This window comes from Leucopleurus acutus, assembly GCF_964270905.1.
Source record: "Leucopleurus acutus genome assembly, chromosome: X".
Taxonomy (NCBI): Eukaryota; Metazoa; Chordata; class Mammalia; order Artiodactyla; family Delphinidae; genus Leucopleurus; species Leucopleurus acutus.
In genome coordinates this window covers 102,762,594-102,786,306 of record NC_139148.1, presented here as the reverse complement: position 1 = coordinate 102,786,306, position 23,713 = coordinate 102,762,594, and the positions used below count along the sequence as shown (strand labels likewise).

At 44.7% G+C, this 23,713-nt stretch overlaps 2 protein-coding genes across 2 annotated transcripts; one reads left to right on the top strand and one right to left on the bottom strand.

Moving 5' to 3' along the window:
- Positions 1-48: 48 nt before the first annotated feature.
- Positions 49-10,509, top strand: LOC309977898 (A-kinase anchor protein 17B-like; the record flags this gene model as incomplete). The annotated part of the gene is given in 5 exon segments (XM_082864265.1): positions 49-801; positions 2,260-2,387; positions 3,755-4,022; positions 8,197-9,332; positions 9,334-10,509. Coding segments are annotated over 5 exon segments (2,781 nt in total). The 3' UTR covers positions 9,830-10,509.
- Positions 10,510-15,582: 5,073 nt separating this feature from the next.
- PGRMC1 (progesterone receptor membrane component 1) lies at positions 15,583-22,400 on the bottom strand. Its single transcript, XM_082865395.1, has 3 exons — positions 21,988-22,400; positions 18,506-18,661; positions 15,583-15,776 (listed from the first exon to the last, which is right to left on the bottom strand). Exons 1-3 carry the CDS (start codon positions 22,310-22,312, stop codon positions 15,673-15,675), a joined length of 585 nt encoding a protein of 194 aa, XP_082721521.1. The 5' UTR covers positions 22,313-22,400; the 3' UTR covers positions 15,583-15,672.
- Between the last annotated feature and the right edge of the window lie 1,313 nt (positions 22,401-23,713).

Sequence of the window (23,713 nt, the reverse complement as noted above, 5' to 3'; positions counted from 1 at the left end):
TTGTATCAAAATGTTCCCTTTCGCCCTCTCAGGTTTCCCGCAGATACCATGACGGTCACGATGGTGTATGATAATTCAGAGGCAACGGAGCTCTGTGCGGCTCAGCACCTCTACCTCAAGCCCATAGCAAAGTTGATGATCAATGTATTGCTCCCTGAGAGCACGGAACCCATGAGGCCCTTCTCTAACTGGGAAGTTCTTGACCAGCTGAAGAGCCTGATTTGTCCTGACCAGTTCACCACAGTGCGGCTCTCCAAGAGCACTAAGGACTTCATCCGATTTGAGGGGGAGGCTGAAACTCGAAGTTTGGTTCAGATCCTGAAGGCCAAGTTACACGGGAAGATCATCAAGCTAAGCGGTTTGAAAACAGACTTAAGAGTAGTGGCCACAGATGCCCAGGGGGAGTGGGAACACTTCCCCAAAGAAAACGGGGCACCGTTGGCTGACGGGTCTGAAGAGCAGGACCACGATAAGAGCCCAGATTCCATATACTTCGAAGGCCTGCCCTGCAAGTGGTTTGCACCTAAAGGTTCCAGCGGGGAGAAGCCATGTGAAGAGATCCTTCGGGTGGTCTTTGAAAGTTTTGGGAAGATCAAGAATGTGGATATTCCGATGCTCGACCCCTACCGAGAAGTCATGACTGGTGGGAGCTTTGGGGGGTTCAGCTTCGGCTTGCAGACGTTCGAGGCCTTTATACAGTACCAGGAGTCAACTGACTTTGTAAAGGCCATGGAGTCCCTCCGCGGGATGAAGCTGATGCTTAAAGGAGATGATGGGAAAGCTCTGGCATGTAACATTAAGGTAAGGAACAGCCAGGGGTTTTTAAACAAAATTTCCCACTGTTCAGGTGGTCCTGAGTAAAAGCTAGGAGGGAGCATCTGCAACAAATTTCCTTAGACCCCAGTAGGCTCTGATCAATAGCTAATGTAAAGATTTGTGTTATCGTTAATCAATGGATGATTAGGGGAAAAAATATCATCCTGATTTGAACATCCTTCTGCTATCAGCCATGCTGCCAGCTGTGGTTTGAAAACGATGGTTGTTATAGTCTGGGGCTCTGCCCCAGCTTCTTGGGGGCATCAAAGGATTCTTCATGGTCCTTATGGAAGTATCTCAGATACTTATTCCATTTGACAAGTTGCCAGGAGAGAGGGCAACATGCAGCTTGAAACCACGAGGAGAGCAGTTTACTCCCTCTTTGCTACTGGGGTCACAATTTATTATATGTTCCTGTTGTCTGTCAGGTAAATTGCTGAAACAAAATCCCAACAAACCTGGATCCTTTCCTTTCAGAGTCAGCCTGTCTATGCAGGCATGTCACTCCATCACTGTCTGAATGCCTGGTCACCTCCTTCTTGAAGCTTTAATCCAGCAGAAGAAAAGATGCAGCTAAACCCTCCTTTTTCTCTAAATCAGTCTTTAGTGTGAATTTGGACTTTCAGCTTCGGTAGCTTCGTGTGTGTGTGTGTGTGTGTGTGTGTGTGTGTGTGTGTATGTGGGTTAAAATATATATTTGAAAATTATGAGCTATTCAGTCCGACAAAAGATATAGCAAATACTATAATGACCGCCCATGTACCACTGCCCAGCTTAAAAAATAAAGCATTACCAGTGATATGAGAACATGCTCCCCTCTGTGTACCATCCTCAGTCTCAGGCCCCTCTCTCCCCTCAAAGGTAAGCATGATGGTGAATTTGGTGTTTATCACTCATGCATATTTAAATAGCTACTTCTGCCTCCATTTATTTTTTAGGCAAGTTTATTTGTAGCACCTCAATTTGACTTCCACTTTATTTAGAGATTTGCAAAGTTGTTTAATAATCACTGTAGTCAGATCTTGTATCTCATTTGGTCAGTTTTCTTACATCTTTGCTCTCCCACCCTCCTCTCACCCATTTTTGGACTCTTTTTGTCTCTGGTGATTAAAAAATTAACTCAGTTAATCACTATAGCAAACCAGAGGCAATATACTCACATCCCTTAGAACTTGCATCCATCATGGCACTGTGATGCCGCCTATGGCTGTCAAGTGAGCTCCTCAAGGGTTCTGCCAAAGAAAATTCTAGAGCCCCACAAGGACTGTTTGGCAGGTAACTGAGAAGCAGTGGAACAGTCTGGGTGCTGGGATGCAGAGAAGGCATTTTTAATTCATTTGGTTTGGCACTGCCACGTACAAATTAGTTTTATCTCTCTGGCCTTCGACACACCCAGCCAGTGGGCAAACTTTTCTAATGAAACTTTGAATTGTTTGGGGGCAGGTGATGTTTGATACAACCAAACACTTCAGTGAAGGAGCTATAAGGAGGAGAAATCAAGAAAGGCTGAAATTACAAGAGCTGGAGGAAGAGAGGAAAAAAAAGAAGAGAGAAGAGGAAGAGGCTGAAAGGTGAGGAGACCAACTTCAATGAAGAGGGTTTTTTTAAACTTTTGATTTATGGATTAATCCCTTCAGGTGAATGGCTGCGGGGAGGAGAAATTGGTACAGTCTTTCCACTGTGCTGTTACAAAACCAAAAGAGAAAACAGTTGAAAGCAAGAGACTTAAAAAGTATGCTTGTCAGGAAGAACAAGTAATGAAGAATTGTGGGACCAGCCAGATTAAGATGTCTGGGAGGAAATGGTCATTAAAAAAAGACCAGGAAATTTTAGAGTGAAAATTCTAGCAGTTTACCTAAATTTACCAAATTTTACCTTACCTATCAATTGAAATTTTGGGGAAAAATTCTTTTTAGGTCTGGAAAAGATTTTCTTCCATAAAATGATCAATAATCATTCTAAGCCACAGGCCAGAAGGCGTGGATTTGTTGAGACTGTTTTTCTCGTGGGCCTAAGTTCTTTCTGTGAATTTGAGGAGCCTCTGTATTTACTTCTTTGAGTTTATCATTGTTCCCCAGTTTAGGAGCTTGAGACTAGAAAGGGCTATTGGATCGCCAAAGGTTTGCTAAGAAGGGACAAATGGTCCAGAACCACAGGGCTCCCAAAACCAGTTTTACCTCCCGGCTCCTCCCCTTGCATGTTTATTCTTCCAGTCTTTTATGCAAATTATAGCCATTCAAAAGAGGAGTTTAAGAGTACCCTTCCATCTTCCTCTCACTTTTTTTTGGCTGGCGGAGTGCCAGGAGTTACTTGAGGTCACGTCTGTGAAACCTGGCCAGACGCTGAGCCCAGTCAAGGTAACGATTCCCCCCAGATTTCCAGATTGACCATGCAGTTTAGCTAATCCTCCAGTTTTTGGCTAAGCCCTCTCTCAGGCCACTGTCCTTTTTTCCCCCCTTTTCCATGTTTCCATGAGGGCCTACCCAAAACAGCCGAAATTTTCAGAAAATGGCAGAACAATAAGGCCGTGTGCTTCTAAGCCAGTCTTTTTATGGTGGTGTACTCTGTTAAGCAGTCTGCACCAAAGACCAGTTCTCACCTTTATTTTCTGAGTGCCTTGACTTACTGTCATTTGCCCCTGTGCCACCAACTCACGGAAGGTTTTGATCTCAAGAGAAAAGGAATCTTCGCTGTGAAAGCTGGATCCAGTAGCCCCTGCTGATGGTTTGAGAAGGTGGAGGCTAGAGGCCTCTCCTTTGAATTCAGTTGCTTTCTTCTTCTTTTTTTAATACTCTCTGCATGAGGTCTCCTATACATGTTTCTAACTCATCAACTTAGTTATGCGTTGTCGGGCCCTGGCAGGGGGACGGGAGTGGGAAGGGCGGCAAATGACTGATAAATACCTTCTGAAGGGTTGACTCTGTTAATCATTATCCAGAAAGAGAAAAGAGGAGGAGAGGAAAGCCCAGGAAAAGAGGAGAAAGGCCAGAGTCAGGAGGCACGCCCTGAAGGAAAGAGACAGACACCGGCAAAGGAGACAGAAGGACAGTGCCAAAGCGGAGGCCCGTCAGGGGCCCAGCTCTTCCGAGGACTCGGAAGAGAGGAAGGGCCTGCTGGCCAGGAGGCGGCTGGAGGCCCTCCGCCTGCTGCGGGCGCTCCTGAGGAAAATCACAATAAGGCCCTTGCCCCATTGTTCCTCGCTTTGGGTAGGTACTGACCTTTCTGAGACACGACCTTTACTTTTTTTTTTTTTTTTTTTTTTTTTTTTGCGGTACGCGGGTTTCTCACTGTTGTGGCCTCTCCCGTTGCGGAGCACAGGCTCCAGACGCGCAGGCTCAGCGGCCACGGCTCACGGGCCCAGCCGCTCCGCGGCATGTGGGATCCTCCCGGGCCGGGGCACGAACCCGTGTACCCTGCATCGGTAGGCAGACTCCCAACCACTGCACCACCAGGGAAGCCCACGACCTTTACTTTTAAACAATGGCCTATCCTTTAAACAGCACACGTGGAAGGCTCACTGTATTCATTGGGGTTTATTTTCAATAGGCTGTTCTCTAATAACCCCAATTGTGCATTTACCAAAGGGATACCCAGATTTTCTGAAGGCGTTGGGTCTCACACCCCCTTCCCCGCCCCCCCCCAACCATCTGGCACACACACACTTTGTGTTTCTAAACTTTAGGGTGGTTTCACCCGGGGCGATATAGCTCATGCATCTACTTTTGTAAGTTCCTAATTGAGGTAACAAAAAATGCATGGGGGAAGAAATGGGTGGTGGGGGTGTTGGGTTTGTAGTCCTCCATTAATTTTCATTGGCCATTCATCTGTGACAGGTTTGGATGCGAAGGGAGAACCTTGAACAGAGACCTTGGTGGAGCAAGCTCCTGTTAGTCTAGTCCTTTTTAAAACTATTTATTTATTTATTTTTGGCTGTGTTGGGTCTTTGTTGCTGTGCGCGGGCTTTCTCTAGTTGTCGCGAGCGGGGATGACTGTGTTGTGGTGTGCGGGCTTCTCATCGTGGTGGCTTCTCTTGTTGCAGAGCACGGGCTCCATGCATGTGGGCTTCAGTAGTTGTGTCACGCAGGCTCAGTAGTTGTGGCTTGTGGGCTCTAGAGCTCAGGCTCAGTAGTTGTGGCTTGCAGGCTCTAGAGCGCAGGCTCAGTAGTTGTGGCACATAGGCTTAGTTGCTCCGTGGCATGTGGGATCTTTCCGGACCAGGGCTCGAATCCGTGTCTCCTGCATTGGCAGGTGTATTCTTAACCACTGCAGCACCAGGGAAGTCCCTTAGTCTAGTCTTAAACTATTTGCTAAGGAATGTCTCACATCACAGGCCAATTGTTTTGCTTGGAGAGTTTCAGTTTCGGAAGTTTTTTGTTCTCCCACTTACTGGCCTCCTAAAGATAACCAGACTCAGCAGATGTCCCAGAGTAAAGGCCAGAAAGGCCTCCCAAAGTGTTAATTTAAAAAGCCATATTCAGTGTTCTTAAATATGAAAAGTGAATGGCATTCGTTTTATTTTTTTTTAATTTATTTATTTTATTTCTTTATTTTTGGCTGAGTTGGGTCTTCGTTGCTGCACACGGGCTTTCTCTAGTTGTGGCGAGCGGGGGCTGCTCTTCGTTGTGGTGCGTGTGCTTCTCATTGCAGTGGCTTCTCGTTGCGGAGCACGGGCTCTAGGCGTGTGGGCTTCAGTAGTTGTGGCACGCAGGCTCAGTAGTTGTGGCTCTCGGGCTCTAGAGCACAGGCTCAGTAGTTGTGGCACGTGGGCTTAGTTGCTCCGTGGCATGTGGGATCTTCCCAGACCAGGACTCGAACCCGTGTCCCCTGCATTGTCAGGCAGATTCTTAACCACTGCACCACCAAGGAGGTTCCGTGGCATTCATTTTAGATAGAGCTAATTTTATGTGTATTTGCCATCTCAGCTTTTTGTTCTCATTGGTGTGGCCAATCAAACTGCATGAAATCAGGATCAGAAAAACCTCACATTTCCCTTTACAATAAGGTGAGCTTGATCTTTTTTAGTTTACCTTAATGACTGCCAAGGGTGACTCCTCTTGAAGAATTTCTCTCTTTAAATATGTGTGGTGCCTAATTCTTGGCCTCATCAATACCTTACACTGATTATGCAGTCCGCAGGTTCTAATTCCAAGTCCTGGGTAAGCTCTGTGCCCTGATTTGTGCCAGGTGTCAGTGGGAGCTCAGTACAAGCTCTCCCAGCGAGATAGGGCCCATGTGCAGGACCTTTCACCTGCCCTGCAGTCATGCAGAGTAGAGAGCACCACAGAGAGAACCACTGTCACAGCCATATTTTCTACTTGCTGTCTTGTTTCCAACTGGGGCGGGTGAGGTGGGCAGCTCAGGGTCATGCCCCTCTGCAATCCATGGGAAGAAGCTGGACTATAGCCCAGAAAGCCCTTTGTTTATCTTTTTCAAAGGCAGCTGACCCTTTTAGACACACATTTCACCCATCAGTCTTTTCTTGTTCTAGGATTGTAGCCCCAGGGAGGGCTCTAGAGCATTTCTTATGCCTCTTCATGTCCCCAGCCCCTAGCATAATACCTGGAACAGTAAGTAGACTCATCCATTTGTGAACAAAGGAAAAAGAGTCATGTGCTTTTAAAAAAATTTTTAAAAATTGAAGTATAGCTGATTTACAATGTTGTGGTAATCTCTGCTGTGCAGCAAAGGGACTCAGTTATATACATACAGACGTTCTTTTTTTAAATATTCTTTTCTATTATGGTTTATCACATGATATTGAATCTAGTTCCCTGTGCTATACAGTGGGACCTTGTTGTTTATCCATCCTATATATAATATTTCATATCTGCTAAGCCCACATTCCCAGTCCTTCCCTCCTCCACCCCCCGCCCCCTTGGCAACCACAAGTCTGTCCTCTATGTCTGTGAGTCTCTTTCTGTTTTGTAGATGGTTTGTTTGTGCTGTATTTTAGATTCCACATATGAGTGATATCATATGGTATTTGTCTCTCTTTCTGACTGACTTCACTTGGTATGAAAATCTCTAGTTGCATCCACGTTGCTGCAAATGGCATTATTTTGTTCTTTTTTGTGGCCGAGTAGTATTCCATTGTGTATATGTACCGCATCTTCTTTATCCATTCATCTGTCGATGGACATTTAGGTTGTTTCCATGATTTGGCTTTGTAAATAGTGCTGCTATAAACATAGGGGTGCATGTACCTTTTTTTTTTAAACATTTTTATTGGGGTATAATTGCTTTACAAAGGTGTGTTAGTTTCTGCTTTATAACAAAGTGAATCAGTTATACATATACATATGTTCCCATATCTCTTCCCTCTTGCGTCTCCCTCCCTCCCACCCTCCCTATCCCACCCCTCCAGGCGGTCACAAAGCACCGAGACGATATCCCTGTGCCATGCGGCTGCTTCCCACTACCTATCTACCTTACGTTTTTTAGTGTGTATATGTCCATGACTCTCTCTCACCCTGTCACAGCTCACCCTTCCCCCTCCCCATATCCTCAAGTCCATTCTCCAGTAGGTCTGTGTCTTTATTCCTGTCTTACCCCTAGGTTCTTCATGACATTTTTTTTCTTCTTAAATTCCATATATATGTGTTAGCATACGGTATTTGTCTTTTTCTTTCTGACTTACTTCACTCTGTATGAAAGACTCTAGGTCTATCCACCTCATTACAAATAGCTCAATTTCGTTTCCTTTTATGGCTGAGTAATATTCCATTGTATATATGTGCCACATCTTCTTTATCCATTCATCCGATGATGGGCACTTAGGTTGTTTCCATGTCCTGGCTATTGTAAATAGAGCTGCAATGAACATTTTGGTACATGACTCTTTTTGAATTTTGGTTTTCTCAGGGTATATGCCCAGTAGTGGGATTGCTGGGTCATATGGTAGTTCTATTTGTAGTTTTTTAAGGAACCTCCATACTGTTCTCCATAGTGGCTGAACCAATTCACATTCCCACCGGCAGTGCAAGAGTGTTCCCTTTTCTCCACACCCTCTCCAGCATTTATTGTTTGTAGATTTTTTGATGATGGCCATTCTGACTGGTGTGAGATGATATCTCATTGTAGTTTTGATTTGCATTTATAGTTTTGTCTGGGTATACGAAGGGTCATGTGCTTTTGAAGGTATGTAAACCGGGGTGCCTTCTAACATAAAGACGGGCACAGACCTAATGAAAGCAGCTCCTGTTAGACCGAGACATTTAATTTAGCACCTCCTGTTTCTTCAGTGTGATATTGTTCCTAATTTCAATCTATCCTAGGTGTAGTTAGAAACCTCTTCAGAACAATGCTAGAAAGCCCAATTTTCTTTGAAAATTTTAGTCTGTTTAGTTTTTCATGTGAGATTTTTAACCTTTTTCTTTGAAGGGGTCTATACAATTTAACCCACGGGAGGTAGATGTTGCAGTCTCCAAAGCTAATCGTGCTCCGGGGACCACACTGGGAGCTCTGAAGAAAGAAGAGTTAAACACTCAGTATCTTCAAAATCAGGAGGAAATACCAAGATATCAGGTTTCCAAGTCAGATAACAAGCGAAAACAAAAAATGAAGGAAAGAGCTACAGCTCACTTACGTAAATCTTCCCACTACCTTGGGGAAAAAAAATTAAGATATTCAGCTAGAAAAGAGAGAACTGGAAAATTATTAACCAGTGAATACAATCACAGTTTGCTCCCTGATGGGAATTCTTTGCAAATTGCCATGATTCAAGGTCAATCTCTTGCGAAAGAAGACTACCATGGTTCTAATAAATCCTATTCTTCCAGATTAGTTGAGAGAGACCATGGCAGGAAACAGAAGATCTATGAAACAGATGAATTTATTGACTATCTTCTTAACTATTATCACACTCCAAAATATGCCCGTATCTGCCTAGAACCAAGTCACATAACAAGCACATGTCAGTGGCACAGGGCCGTCCACGCGAAAGGAAGTGGATTTCAAATCAATTTGAGAAAACATAAGCGTCATTTAACCAGTTTGAGCCAAATGCAAAACCTAGATAGGAGAGAACAGGTGCAAGAAGACGATTCCTGCACAAAGATTTGTACTCAGGATCCTGAGCATAAAGCACAAAAGAGGGGAAAAGTGGATTATGCCAAAGAGTGTAGAATGTTTAAGGGGTTTAAACATCATTGCAAGGACACAGTATGTGAAGCTGGTGATCGGCCATCCCCAGCTTTTGGAAAGAGCCATCTGTTGGAACAGACTCATGCTTACCAGGTCCAAGATTCCATATCCACAAGTCAAAGCCAAGTTTCCTCGCCCAACAGGTCAGCAGACTTTGATTTGAGGTTGACAGATTTCTTAGAGGAAATTAGCAGTGATTCTGAATGTTTCAGTGAAATCCTTAGTATAAACAAAGAGGAGAAAGAGAAATCTGTGGCCACATATGATAGCTCCCCAGAAAAGGGATCTCTTGACACTGATGAAATCATCACTTGCGATCCAGAAATTAGGTCAAGTCAGCAAACCTTGTATTCAGAGTGGACACATGAGGAGGAAAGAGCTTAGGAAACCAGGCAAGAGGCCCAATTATGAACGGAGATGTTCATGGCTTGAGGGTGAAAACAATTCTATTAGAGATGAGAAGAGCAACAGCAAAAAGAGTGAAATATTGGCCCCCAAATACTTACTTGATAAAAGCTACCACCACGAATCCAGTGCCAGTGATCAATTAGACACTGTCACAAGAAAGAGGATGCAGTTTAGCGATAGCACATTTAACCAGAAAGTGAACTATAGGCCCTTTCATGTGCCAATAACATCATCAAAAAGTGCTAATGCTTCCTATTTGGGGGATTTTCCCAAAAGAAGAGAGGCTCCACGGAAGTCAGAATATAACCAGGATGCAAGGAGGTTTAAAAGATATGAGAATTCTGAAGATTTCATGCTGAATTCTGATAATTACTATACCAGACATAACAGTCAGGAGCACATTGACTACGGAAGCTGTTTAGGAAACAACCACGCTAGTTCTTTATATTTTCAAATGTTTTGAAGGTCTCTTAGATCAGGAAACTCTTACTCACAATAAAAATGTGCAAGAAGAAGATTTCAGACCAAATGTAGCTATGTAGTTAGCAACTACAGAGCAAGAGAGCAACACTTCGGAGCACGAGCAAGGTCAAATGCAAAACCTTGTTTCTCTTGCCAAAGGATAAAGCATAGATCTAAGTGTGTGTGTGTGTTGCAGGTGTGTTGGCAAACTTTGGAAACACAAAACATCCAGATTCTGAAGGTTGGTAAAATAATGTGCTTGCAAAACTTCCTTATCCAAGGACAGACATTTCTACAGTTCGATTGCAACTTCAATTCGGTGCCGTCAAAGGAGCAAATTAACGCTGAGAGGAGTGAAGGTAGCCCTCGATGGCTCTTCAGCGGTCATAACGTTATCATTTAGCATCATTTATCTTCAGAGGGAATGGCAGTGAATGAATAATGATCTTTTTACTTGTTCTTTAATTTGGTCAGAACACCATGTGCAGCAACAAACTTTCCTGACTTTTATCTAGAAATACCTATAGATAAGAGGAGAGATGACACCTAGAACATATGATAGACTTCTTCATGACATTAGACAGTTCCATGAGCATCTACTAGAAAGAAATTAATCTTATTAATATGTTCATAGGACTTAAAGAGTTGTCCTTTTAGAAACAAAGCCTTGGAAGAAGAATCTGAAAGGGGCTCAGATCGTCCTTTGAGGTTTACACAGATAGTGGACCATTAGCAGAGTTGTTTTTTTGGAAGAACCCCATGTCATTCCCTCCTAGAAAAGCAACAGGATTGAAGCAATATAACGTGGGATTTGCCAAAGGAAATACTGAACGATCCTGGGGCACCAGTAATGGCACTTGGGAAGAGAGGACATGACAGTATTCCACTTCAGGTTATGTAATCCTTTCACTCAGGGTTGGGTGACATCAGTTTGTAAAAAGCCACTGAATATCCCAAAACTGACTTTTATAAAACAGTAACAAGTGCCTCCTCAATCCTCAATAATGCCATGGAGTTAGGAAGAGTCATGGGTAAAGCCCATAGTTTTCTAGCGGGGGAAAAATTGTATGTGTGCCGGATTTGTAAACTCTTAACATAAGCAATTTATCTTTTTACCTACTGGTTTTGGACTCCTTGAATATGTTTTTAAATTGAGATATTTTATAGATTCGTAAAGACATACATCTTAATGCAGTGCATGTTCTATTGAAAGCTCGGCTGATTCATTCTGCCTTATATTGGATTTAGGACCTCAGGGGGCAGTAGATGACTTTTTTTCTTCCAAGAAAGCTATAGCTGACATGGCAATTGAAGACCTCAATGAGATTAGATTGCCTGCAGTGGGGAAAAGGTGATTTTAATCCACTGAAGTAGTGGAAGGCAACATTTTCATATGACATGATTCATTTCAAATAGTCCTAACTTGATAGTCCATAGAAAAGTACCAGGCTGGTAAAGCCAAGGTAGGATGCCAGTCCTTGTGGTTGCTCAGAATGACGAGGCACGATGTGTGCTCATAACCACCCTCTTGAGCAACCTGATATCTGAAATGGCTATAAAATCTTCTAATTGATCTAAAGTAAGAGCCACAAGTTGTTTCATTGATCTCCTCTAATAGCATTTAATAGAGGTATGCCAGTACAAGCAAAAGTTCAGAAAAGAATGTAACATAGCAGATTGATTATACTTATTATCAATGAATGATTTGTTGGCTCCCTTATATTCAACTCCACTTGCAAGCCAGTGACTCTGCCATCAAAACCAGGCTTGTCTTGTCCAATCTGAAACATTGCTCCTAGGGCGAGTGCCTTTTCTCCTCTGAGGGCTAGCAGTGATTATTAACGTTCAGAGGACTGTTGTCCGGAGTAGGCTTTTAAACTACTAACAGCTTGTATTTTGTCAGACAACTTTTGGTAACCAGGTATTATTCTCCTCCAATGAGACTCCACCTCCTTATTTTTTCATGTTTCGTGCCCTTGAAACAAAGAGCATTGTGGATTTGTAGTGGAAAGCAGCTATGCTTGTTTTGAAAAAGAAAAAACCCCAACTCAATCTCTTCTGTCATTTGATAATTTTTCTTTGCAGAGATTTTAGGCGTGAAAACAATTTGCTGCTCAGTAACCAGACATAAAAAAATAAATTGCAGAATACAGCATGTGCAATTAAAAATTTTTTTTGTATAATAGAACTGGTGCTAAGTCACTTCTATATAATATTTTGGTCTTGTTTTGTTTGCTAAATACCATCCTGGGACCTAGAAGAAAGTAAAATTACTGGTTTTATGTTTACTTTCCGTACAACCTTGGATTTTTATGTCTCGTGGTAATGCATTCTAGATTTGAGTAAACCTCTTTTTTGGGGGGTGTGTAGGCCTTAAACAAGGAAGAGAACAATTTATCCTGAACTTTTCAAATGAATTGGCTTAGTAAGGAATGAAACAGAGCCGAAAATGTTGTAATCACTTTCTGTTAACATTGTTATTCTTTGTTGTGCTGTTGTTTAAGTGGTGCAGAAGTATTTTCTCATATCTTTTTCCTATGTCCCATTAAGTGAGGGCCTGAAGTTTAAGCTGTGTCTTTTAAAATAGATGTTTTTCCTTGTACGTGCTAATAGTGCTTTAAGAAAGCTAAAAATCTGTCAGTGTGTTTTTGTTCAATTTGTTTGAATTTCTCAGGGTAGAAAGCCATGTAACCTGGTAATTTGGAAAATAAGAACCAAATAAATGTATTTTCACTTGTTGCAAGACTGTTCAAAATGTTAACTTCTAAATGCTGATAATTCCACTTTGGGGGGTTGGGATTTCTACCCGTGGTATGCTGCTTTGCACTAACGTTGTTGATCCTTTTTGTCATTTGCATTGGTAGAGAAATAATACATATTTGATTTTCAGATATATTAAAAATAAAGGCATAGAGTCTTTGTTCATTGACCGCATGTACTGGCTAGAAGGTTGCACACCTGCAGTAACATTCTCTATGAAAATATGTCTGGTTTCAGTGGTTTCGAGGCAACTTCCCCAGTTTATGGTAATTGCCTGTCAGAGCTCATGAAACCACAGTTGTGTTTTCATCTTGGATAAATTAAAATCATGGTATTTGGACTCAAGACTATTCTCCCTTCAGCAAAGGTTTTAGTTCTTTAAAGGTAGCAAAACGGACTCCACAGAATTTCATCTCATCCCTTCAGGCCTTGCCTTGGTAGAAGTGTTGAAGTTACTCAACATCCAGAAACAAGTCAGAGACATGGGGGGCTTCAGTGATCAGTCTTTGACCCTGCAAGCTTTAGCTCTATTTTCACATGAAATGTACAGCAAACCGCCTCTAAGCATCCCTAACAAAGGCGGACTGTACCTTAGAGAACAACTGGGCACTTCAGAGCTGAAAGGGTTCTTGTTGGGTTCAAAGAGCTCTTTCTGAGACAGCAAGGGCTGTTCTTGCTTGTTCTAGATTGAGGATTTGCATGAAGTTTGGCCCTCTGAGGTAAGGTGAACAGGACATTGTGTAGCGAGGCCACAGATACCACAAACGCATAGTGAATGCTGCTTCTGACCCACAGATGCTGGGACTGAGAACAGTGTATCTGGGCAGGGGCCAGAAGCAAGCAGGTGGGGAGCAAACAGCGGACCCTTCCCCCGCTGAAACCACCACTCCCTCATCTTCTTAAATGGCGCCTTTTACATAGTATGGCTTACGACTATGCGAACTGGATTTGAGTTTTTAGATCAAAGTCCTGCCTGATGGTAATATCACTTTACCTGTAATCAATACAATGTTGATTTAGTTCTGAATGGAGGGGAATCCGGCTATTTGGGATTGAAGCTTTTAACCAGGCTCTGGATGTTTTCCTCCTGGCATCAGACAACTGTTTAACTTAGTAAAGGGAATAGCCTAATCTTCACATCTAAATGAGATTTCAGGCTGCAAAGGTGGCCCAATTTCTCTCTCCCTCCCCTTCCCCCATAGCATATGGCCTAACAGGTTGCTTGGCACAAAACGGGCAACTCGAATATTTGTTGAATGAAAGCTAGTTGGGGAAAAGGACACATTTAAAAACAACAAAAACAGGCAATATGGTTTGAGAACGTAAAAGCTGGAAAGCTTTTGAGCCCTCTTTGATTCAGGGAGTACTTCCTTTGTAAGAAAAGTCTGCCAATTTTAACACTAAAATGGCAGAACACTAATATTCAGGGTAATAGGTTGTCTGTGTTTATACAACCAACTGCACGTGCAAATCTGATATCCTTCTTTCGGCACAAAGTGAATCAACTTTACTACTATAAGGATTCCTGAACACTTTACTAATCCGATGATACATCACAGCAAAAACAAAACCTGCCTTGGCACTCGGTAACAGTCTTCACTGGAGTTACTCCTTAGTGACCTTGCCGTAGACCTCAAGGTGGAAGTCTGCCTCTGAGTTTATTAAGTTCTGACTTAAAGAGGCAGAATTTGACAAGTCACAAAAAATAAATTCAATTCACTATTTTTTTAACAGGACAAGCTGGTATTTGGTTTGTAGTGTGAGGCCTCTGTAAAGTTCTGCCCCTTTACTTGTCTCTTTTGGAATACAAAAAAAGTCACTCAAAAGTGAAACTCTTGAAGCTGGTTACTCAGATTAAGGTTTAAAAAAACAGGGCAACCCACCACACTATACTGGGTAAAACCATTTTATTAACTGACCAAAGCACTTCGTTTTGTTTTCTGATTTGAGGTAAAACCATTAAACACAGTTCACAAGAAAATACAATGACTATTCAACTACAAGAAACCTCACTAATTGTTCATATAATACTTTTACAAACTCTTACAACTGTACAGTCTACTTAAGCTAAGTTTATTGTTAACCAAAAGACCAATATCAAAGACCAAGACACTTGACTACTACTCTTGCAGTGGCTATAGTTTTGTAACAACAGAAGAATAACTGTTACTTTATGAATACACTTTAAAAACCACTTGGCTAGTGATGTATTCGGTTTCCTTATTCTTCAGGGGTGTGAAGGCTCTTAGGAGAGCAATCACCTGTTCCTGTTCTGCATGCCCCTCTCTCACGTCCAACCATGTAAAATAACCATGAACGTGGGGACTGGGAAGATAGTCCTACAATCTTATTCATGTGTTTTAGGTTTTTAGGCAAGCCAGCTGATTTTTTCCAAAGCTTGCTTTTGAATGTTCACATCCTGTTTTAATCCTCACTGTAGATTACTATGTTAGTGAGGGCATCTGAGGGTCCCAAGGAGGACAAGGACAGTGATGCAGACTGGAAACAAAGAGAGTAGATTTCTTGCAATTGAGCCCAGCTTTGAGCTTTCGTTTTGTTACTGGACACCTCTCTTTAATCAATGCCAAAGCCTGTGGCACACTGCAGATTTGCTTTAGAGGCAGATAAAACAGAGACCACGCAGCGAAGTCAATTGAGAAGTGAGGGATTTGGTGTCTTCAGAGAACATCATGACTAAAAGTTGATCCTTTGTTCCTTGATGCCTGAAGGACTTTGCACATTTAACATTTTTACCTGTTTGGGGGCAAATACCCACTTCTTACCTGTCTCTCAGGAAAAAACAAATTCAAATGCAGCCTGTACTGACTACAGATAGAAGAAAAACAGTAATAACATTTGTATTACAGCACTGCAGTTCACTTTCTGAATCTGTGACACACGAACATACCATGCATTCTAAGACAGAAGTTAGCTTTATCAGTGTCACTAGTGATGTTAATTAAAAAAATGTACAGCAAGTTCAAAACTTTTCTAAATATTGAAATCACCGTGTTTTAAAGACAGACTGGAATGTTACAAATGATTCTGCAAAATACAAAAATAGATATGCGTCCACTGCAGGCTTTAATCACTTTTCCGCGCACTCTCATCCTTTGGCTCCTCCTCATCTGAGTACACAGCGGGCTCCTCCCCCTCCTTCAGCAGTTTGCCCACGTGATGATACTTGACTGGAAGGAGAGAGGAAGACACAACGGTCACTCTCACGCTTTCGAGAAAATCATGACATTTCATTTGAAAGCACTTGTGAGAGGCCTGCGAACGACACAATAGCACGTTGGGCTTCCTGAAGGTGGTTTATACCACAGTCCCGGCCAAGTCCCAGGGAGTTAGAGTTTTGTGCAGCAGACAGAAATATAGAACAGGCAGCGATGCCTGACAACAAGTGTGCAAGGTAATGTCAGAATGAGTTGTGTTAGTGCATAGGAGGTTTAGCAGAGCAAGGGCTTGTTATGAGTTAGGTGGAAGGGTTGCAGAACACTTTGTGGGAGAAGGATGTGCTTTGGAAAATGTGTAGAAGGACTTGGGGAGGGAGGGGGTTCCAGAAAATGCAAATACCACACACAAAGGCATGCAGGTGCGACCGAATGTATCTGGGGGAGCAACAAAGAGACCAAGTTGGCAGGAGTAGACTGGGAGTAGCGCTGGCCAAACAGGGTGGGGAAATCCTAAGACAGATGTGGAAAGCCAGCCTGAGGAGTCCGGACTTGTCCCATGGGTGTGGCAAAGGGCGTTGAAAGTTTACGACAAAGGAATGACAGGGTAAAACAGTGCTGTGGCCACTACGGTATCACTGTGTATAGAGGGCACGGCAGATTACAGTCAGGAGAGCCCAGGAGCAGGGTGACCAGGAGGCCAGCGGGTGGATCCACATGCAGAGGAACAAGAGCCAGGAGGAGGGGGTGTCCGTGGGGATGGGAAGGGAAGGATATGAGACACGTAAAGGAAGCTGGAAACATGAGTAAATGAAGGGAAAACTGGAGATTCCGTGGACCGAAATGGGGACTCTGGAGAGGGAGCCGCTCTGGAGGGGCACGTGACTGGAGACTGACAACAGGGACTGGAGAAGTGAAATTAGCATTGGCAAGAAGCAGGTCCCTGGAAACGTTTGAGAAAGAAGGTTCAATGGAATCGTGGGGCTAGAAACCATACTGCAGGGAGCAAGGAGGGATGGAGCAATGGTTAGGGACAGCCGCGGATTACTAGATGGCTGTCTGACAGTGAAGGGAAGGAGTGATAACAGTCTAGTGGGTGAAGGGGAGAGCAGGAGACAGAATTCTCCCCCAACACGGGGCAACAGCTATACGTGGTTAAAGGGAAGTGCTAACAGAGACCAGAGAGCACTGGAGACGTTGGAAAAAATAGATTTAAGAGGGCAACCAGAACGTAAGGGACCTGAGAAGGGATGGAGTCAGCAGACAACCACCATATTGCCTGTCTTATTAGGGCCAAGCTAACGTAGGGTTAATCATCTCAGTGTCAAAGGCCAAAAGAACTCCTGTTTCTGAGTATCGGTAGGAATTAGAGGGGTAACCAATCTGTTTAACCAGGCAACCGGAGCTACCCTGGTGTGAAATAATCGTCAGGAACAATTGGAACTTCCCTATTTGAACATTTTATAAAAGTCCCTAGATGCTTGGGACTGTGCAAGACAAATAAAAGCCGCGTGGCGCCTCAGAGACCTGCCTTAAGGGGAATCCACGCCAGCTCTGAGTGTAGCTGAAGTGTCACAACAGTATTTGGGGCTAGCCTTAGTTTAAGGGGTTGGGGGAACCACACTTTTTACCCCACTGATGAAGGCAAGCCCTAGAAAATGGAGCTCTGTAAGTTATGAATTACGACTCATTGGTTTCATATAGAAGAATCTATTGTTACAGAGGCATCCTGAAGATGCAAAAAATGAGGGACTGTTAGATAGCTGAATTACGTTTTCAGAGTAAAAAGACTTGCTCTGGACTTGAAAGCTATTAGTCTGCTCGGGATCCAGACTCTAAAGGTAGAGCCATACCTGGCTAATTATTAATCCAGAACTCTCTGAAGTCAGCATTGTTTTCAAAGAAAATGGTTGGATTTAGCCCAAAAAGCCAATAATATTTAACAGATTATAGAGAATGGCAAATAGAAAATGACATTTACAATGAAAAATCCCCCTCAAGGAAGTGGTCACTGTCTTTATATACTGTTTCAAAGCTGGGAAAAATTATTATTCAAATTCTTAGCAGTGAAATATTGCTAAAGTGATCATCAAACACTTGGGTTGGACAAAAGCCACTTCCCCTAATCTCAAAATATGAACTTAACCCCCATCCTTACTTCCCCGCAAAGACCTCAGCCCATACCATAAGCCAGGAAACAAGTGTCTCCTTTTTGCTTTCTTCTTAAAAACGCAGACACCATTGTTGCTGGGCAGATTATAAGCATCATTTGTAGATGAGGCCTATAGTTGGGCTCAATTAGATTCAAAGAGAAGCTGTTTTGTAGAATACAAGTCTCTCATTCTTTAACGGAAATGTGGGCTGCTTTTAAACGGCAAGTTCTACAAGTGAGGGCTTATGAAAATTCCCTCTTTCTGTAGCCAAGATGGCCACTCTCCTTTCCCCTGCACACCAAGCACCAAATCCTATTGTGAAATCTATGCAAACCTCTCAAAAATTTAAAAAAACAGAAACCCAGGTTTCCACAGAGAACTAGCTAGAAATTGGTATGCAATCACGGCAAGTGACTCAGCACTGCTGCAATTACTTCAAGCCATGAACTTGATCCGTCCAAGATTCAGGAGCCTATCAAAATGCTTCCCAGTTGTAGCCTGCTTAGTAATAACTATTGTACTGCCGTGAATCCCATTACTGGTAGAAATTTGATCCAGGCACAATTAAAAAAACAAAAAACAACCGCTTACAAGTGAACTGAGAGTCCCAGTCATTCAGGGTCTCCTGCTGGGCAGGAGTGAGGTCAGAAAGGTCATCGTACTCGTCCTTCAGTGCTTCCTTATCCAGGCAAAATGTGGCAAGGCCCCTGGATGCGTCTCTTCCGGCAAAGACCCCGTATGGCCCCTCTTTAAAAAAAAAAACAACAAAACAAAACCAAAGTCGGTTATTTATTAGGCAGTCAATTTCTCTGTGGTTCACACACAGAAAATGGCTTCCTTACCCATTAGCATGGAGAGCCTGCTTTTTGAATGTCAGATTCCATTTGGAAACCATAAGTAATGTTGATCCTTTGATCATTACCTAGTGGATACTGAAAGACCTGTTGTCATTAAACTTCTAAACAACTAAAACTAAATCAAAATGCTATACATTGGCATTCATTTCTTGTGATTTTCAAACAGCTAATAAAAAAGCCATAAATGATTATCTCCTGGGGGGAAAGGTGTTAGTAGGGAATGATCCAAGATAATAGTGAGTTCGTGGGTCAGAATTCAACTTCTGGATATTGAACCTGGAGCCTGGCTGTTCTAGGCACTTGGGCTGCATCAGTGAAAGTTACGGATTCTGAAGATAAGAAACACTAAAGTGTAAATGAAAACATCTTCTTATAAACATACTCTGATACAATTTAATGAGTCAAGAGCGTCTTATAGAGATCTTTGGTTGCACGATTAGACCGTGTTAAACATTAACATGTGGCATCTGCAGGAGAAATCATTTTATGAATATCAGTGGTTAAGAAATCTATCCACAGGTTACATAATCTTCAGTGTCAACAAAGGAGATGGCACGGGGCTCAGGTCTGTCACCCTGTTTTGGGTGGGCTTGAAGACTGTGAAAATTCTATAAGATATCTGAATGCTATTATACGTAGTATTATGCTATTATATATGATACTAAATTTTTGTCTAAGAGAGCAGTGAATCATTCTGTAGGTACTTAAAGTGGATTTTTAGACATATTTAAATATTGCACAAGTAAATGAAGAGAAACCAGTGTACTTTAAACAATGTGTTGTTTCCCCAAAGGTGGACTGAGTAGCAAGTCTGACATGAAAAAGTTTGTAGGTAACCACCATGCCAAGTATGAGAACAGATCAAGTTTCATTATGACCTGGCCACCTGAAACCTCAATCCACCAGGATTCTTTTATTTTTACAAATTAGATGAAATGTATGATCAACTTTAAAATGCCAAAGAAAAATGGTTATTTTTAATCATCATTACATACTACCATTTCCACTAGAGAAGGTAAATAGGCCAAGTGTACGGGTTTGGACCTCACCATTTCAGAAATTATGGTCACAGAATACTTAAACAATCTGAGGGGAGCATTGAAAGTCTTTGAAGTATATATATTATTCACCAGAATGTATAGTCACTAGAATGTAAGCTCCAGGAGCAGATTTGTGCCTGTTTTGTTCACTGCTATATTCCCAGCACCCACAAAAGTGCCAGGCATACAATAATATCATTAAAAATAATGAATAATTTTTAGGAATCCTTTATAACATCAAGTATAATTTCCAAATGATGTTGTCACATATTCATGGCCTCACTGGACAATAGTGCAGGTAGAGACTGAGAGTTCTCACAATGGGCCATCCTTATCATTTTAAAGAGGGGCAACTAAGGCCCAGAGAGAACAATGCTTTGCTCCAGGTCACACAGCTGGTCAGTGATCCAACCAGGCGGAGAACCCAGTTGCCTGACTCCCAGTTTTGGGCTCTGTACACAGGCCTACATTCCTCTCAATGACTTTGCAAACTACAATCATATGATGATGCTCCAGGCACACATTTCACTTGCTTTATGGTGTAGCTCAGTAAGAACAGATATTGACACGATTATGCTTACTGATAATGCCTTTAGGTGTGCCACTGTAAGTGACAAATAACGTAGGTGTGGTTTTCAAATTATCTTGACCATTACATGCCTACAGAAAGCAGGTCTTCTAAAATCCTCCACGAGGAAAAACTGCTAAGTGGGAGAGTTCCTTAAGAACCTTAGCACATCTGATTTTGATGAGCTGGACTGGGAAAGTAAAACAGACCAGGAGCGCGAATGAAGGCAGGTCACTGTCTGCTATCCTCTCCCTCATCTCCAGACCAGTGGCCATACTCCCCGAGCCCCCTTATTTTTAGAGGCATCCATATTGGAGGAGCTAAAATCTCTTCCTCCTCCTCTGATCCAAACATTCTATAAAGCAGAACTTTCCAAACCTGGATTCTTCTCGAATTTGCCTGGGGGTGGGTGTGTTAAAATGCAGATTCCTCGATCTTCCCCCCCTCCCGCGGTTATGGAGATTAGGCCAGGAATCTGTATTGTACCTCAAGCGCATCAGGTGATTCTGATCCGCAACCAAGCTTGGAAAAGCCTCATCTCCAAGGCCCCGTCAAGCCTGTCCCCCTCCAACAGCTCAGCAGTCACCCACCCCTCATTTCCCCTCCGGTTGGCTTTTCCTGAAATCCCCACACCCAGCGGCCGTCATAGCCCTACCCCTCTTGTTTCTCCGGATCCTCCCATTTCTCCCTCCCTCCATTTTAATTTTTTTTTTTTTTTTTGGCTTCTAGTCCTTTCTCTCGTGCTACGGAGTATAATACTGTGCTACCTTCTCGTCTTGCCACATTCCTGTCGTCCGCTACATTCAGCCTTCCTCATCCAGCTCCCTTCCCCCATGGAGCCTCCCTTGTTCACCTCCCAGCCTTCCCCGTCTGCCACACACAGCACGCGCGCACACACATACCAAACACATGCCACACACATACCTGACACATGCCACATTCCTAGCGCACGCGCGCTCACGCACACACACTCATACGACAAGCCGCATACACCGAATACGCACACACACATCACTCAGCGCCACGCACAATGCTCCTACCTGCTGCTAATCCCATCTCCGATTCCCTTCTCCCAGAACCTCACATTCCACCATGGCTACTCCTGGCGTCATCGGCCTTCGCGTCCCCTCCAAGGCTGGACCTCCCTACCTCCTCCCGCCCTCCCCCCCGTCAGGTTTCCCTCGAGACACCCTCATTTCCTTTCTCCAGCTAGACACCATCCCCTCCTTCCAGGAACCCTCAAACCCGATACCTTCGAAACCCCCCAACACTGCGCTCTGCTGTGCCACCACCCCCGTCCTCCACCTTCCAGCCTCGCGACCTCACCCACCCGCCCCCGGCTTAAGCGCTTCAGCCGTCTTCCTCCAGCCCACGCCGGGGCTGGCGGCGCGGACCGGGAATTCTGCGTCCCCCACTGGCCCGCAGCCCTTCTAGGACGCCTCTTGCCCCCTGCCCGCCCGGGGAGCCGCCCTGCCCCGCCCTCCCCGGCTTGCCGCCATTCCGCCCCCACCTCCCCGGGGGTGCCCCGCTCCCCCTCGCCTCTCCGGGACCCAGCCCCGTGCCGGGGCCCCTTCTTTTGTCTTTGGGGCCCCCGGCCGGCCGCCGTACCAGGCCCGTAGAACTTGCGGCCTTTGGTCACGTCGAACACCTTGCCGTTGATGGCCATGAGTATACGCGGGTCCTGGACGCCGTCGAAGCGCCGCAGCTCGGCAGGGGTGAAGTCGCGCCGCTTAAGGCGGGGCAGCGGGGGCGGCTCGTCGTCGTCGCTGTCGCTGGCCGTCGGCTGGTCCCCGCGCACGATCTTGTAAAGCAGGAAGATGCAGAGGCCGAGCAGCAGCAGGTTGAGCGGCGACGTGAAAATCTCGTGCAGCAGCCCGCCGCCCTCTAGCTCGCTCGGGTCGGCGCCGGTCCCCGCCACATCCTCGGCAGCCATTATCGCTAGAGCAAAGGTTGGGCCGGGATAGGGAGGGCTCCGGAACTGGCTTTCTCCTCCCTCTCCGCGAGCTAGTGGCGCGCGGGGCCCGGCGGACAGGGACTAGCCAGCGGAGGAGGCGGAGCCAGGCGGTGGCGGGGCCGGATGGGCGGAGCCTCTCAGCCCCGCCTCCCCGCGGCCTCCGAAGCTCCCGGCGCTGCTCAGTCGGGCCCCGCCTAGGTCAGGCCCCCCACCTTGCCTCGGGACGGTGGCTCCCCTCCCCCAGCCGGATCCTGCATACCCAGGCGCCGAGATTGCGGAGCACTCCCCTCAGCAATACCTGCGAGGCCTGGCCCCAGCCTCACGCCATCCCCACGCCATCCTCTAGCTAACCGCGACGCAGCACGCTGCCCTCCTCCGCACCCCCAGTTGCTCGTCGCACACCGACCCGCTCGGCCTTGCCAGGTTCTGTGTGAGGCCCCGTCCGCCACCTGATGCGAGCCAAACACTTCAACTCCATTTCCCCTGCTTTAAGCTTCTCCCCGCCTTCCAGTCCGAAGACTCATCTTTCCCCGGCCAACCCTCGGGACCACGAGGCTCTCTTAGGAGACGGGAAACTCACTCCTTGAGCTCCTTTCCCACCCTAGAGACCCAGACTACCCATTTTCACCTTGGGAATCCCCATTCGCTGCCCTTGACGACCTTTCTCCAATCCTCCCCCCACCAGATGCTGTGGGGCAGACACCCCCGAGATAGCTAAAGTCAGTGCACAGGCCTCATCTGACAGCTCTCCCAATATCTGGGGAAAACAGATCGGATCGTCCGATTTGCTTTGGGTTCGTTTTTGGAACACTAAATCCTTTTGCAGTCACTGATTTGCTCAATCTCATTGCAATCACTGATTTGCTCTTGCATCAGCAAGCAACGTTCTGTTGCGTTTTTTTGTTTGTTTGTTTTTGTTTGTTTTGCTCAGAATAATGACCAGAGTTTCTTTGTTTGGCAGCGTTCTTCTATTTGAAGTCGGTCGAGCTGTCCTTGGCAGTCACAATAGCCCTGTGCTGGAGCCCAGAGGAAGGTGGGAGTTTGGAAGGATCCTAGGTTTGGTCCCTTCGTTTCCTCGGTATTTCATCCGGCCTTTGATGTGCTAACCGGCTGCACAGGAGCGGCCTTACGGAGGAAGCAGAGTCTATACCCTTCAGAGTCCTAATCTGGCCGCCTTCTTTATGGTGGCAGGGGGAGGGGAGCGGAAGCAAGGATAGAGAGAAGGGGGAAAAAATAATTAAAACCAAGCCATGTACACATCTGCAGCCCAGAGCAGTACTTTTCCATCAAGAGTTCTTGCACAAAATTTACTCCCCCTCCCAACAGGCAGGAGACTGGAGAGAATTGGTTTCTTACCTCAGAATTTGAAAAATTTCTGGC

Excerpts from the sequence above, each read along its gene's own strand:
- PGRMC1 (XM_082865395.1), bottom strand. The coding sequence starts at position 22,312 with ATGGCTGCCGAGGATGTGGCGGGGACCGGCGCCGACCCGAGCGAGCTA. Across the intron at positions 18,662-21,987 it reads CCGCAAGTTCTACGGGCCTG|AGGGGCCATACGGGGTCTTT; the intron begins GTACGGCGGCCG and ends TTTTTTTTAAAG. Across the intron at positions 15,777-18,505 it reads CTGGGACTCTCAGTTCACTT|TCAAGTATCATCACGTGGGC; the intron begins GTAAGCGGTTGT and ends CTCTCCTTCCAG.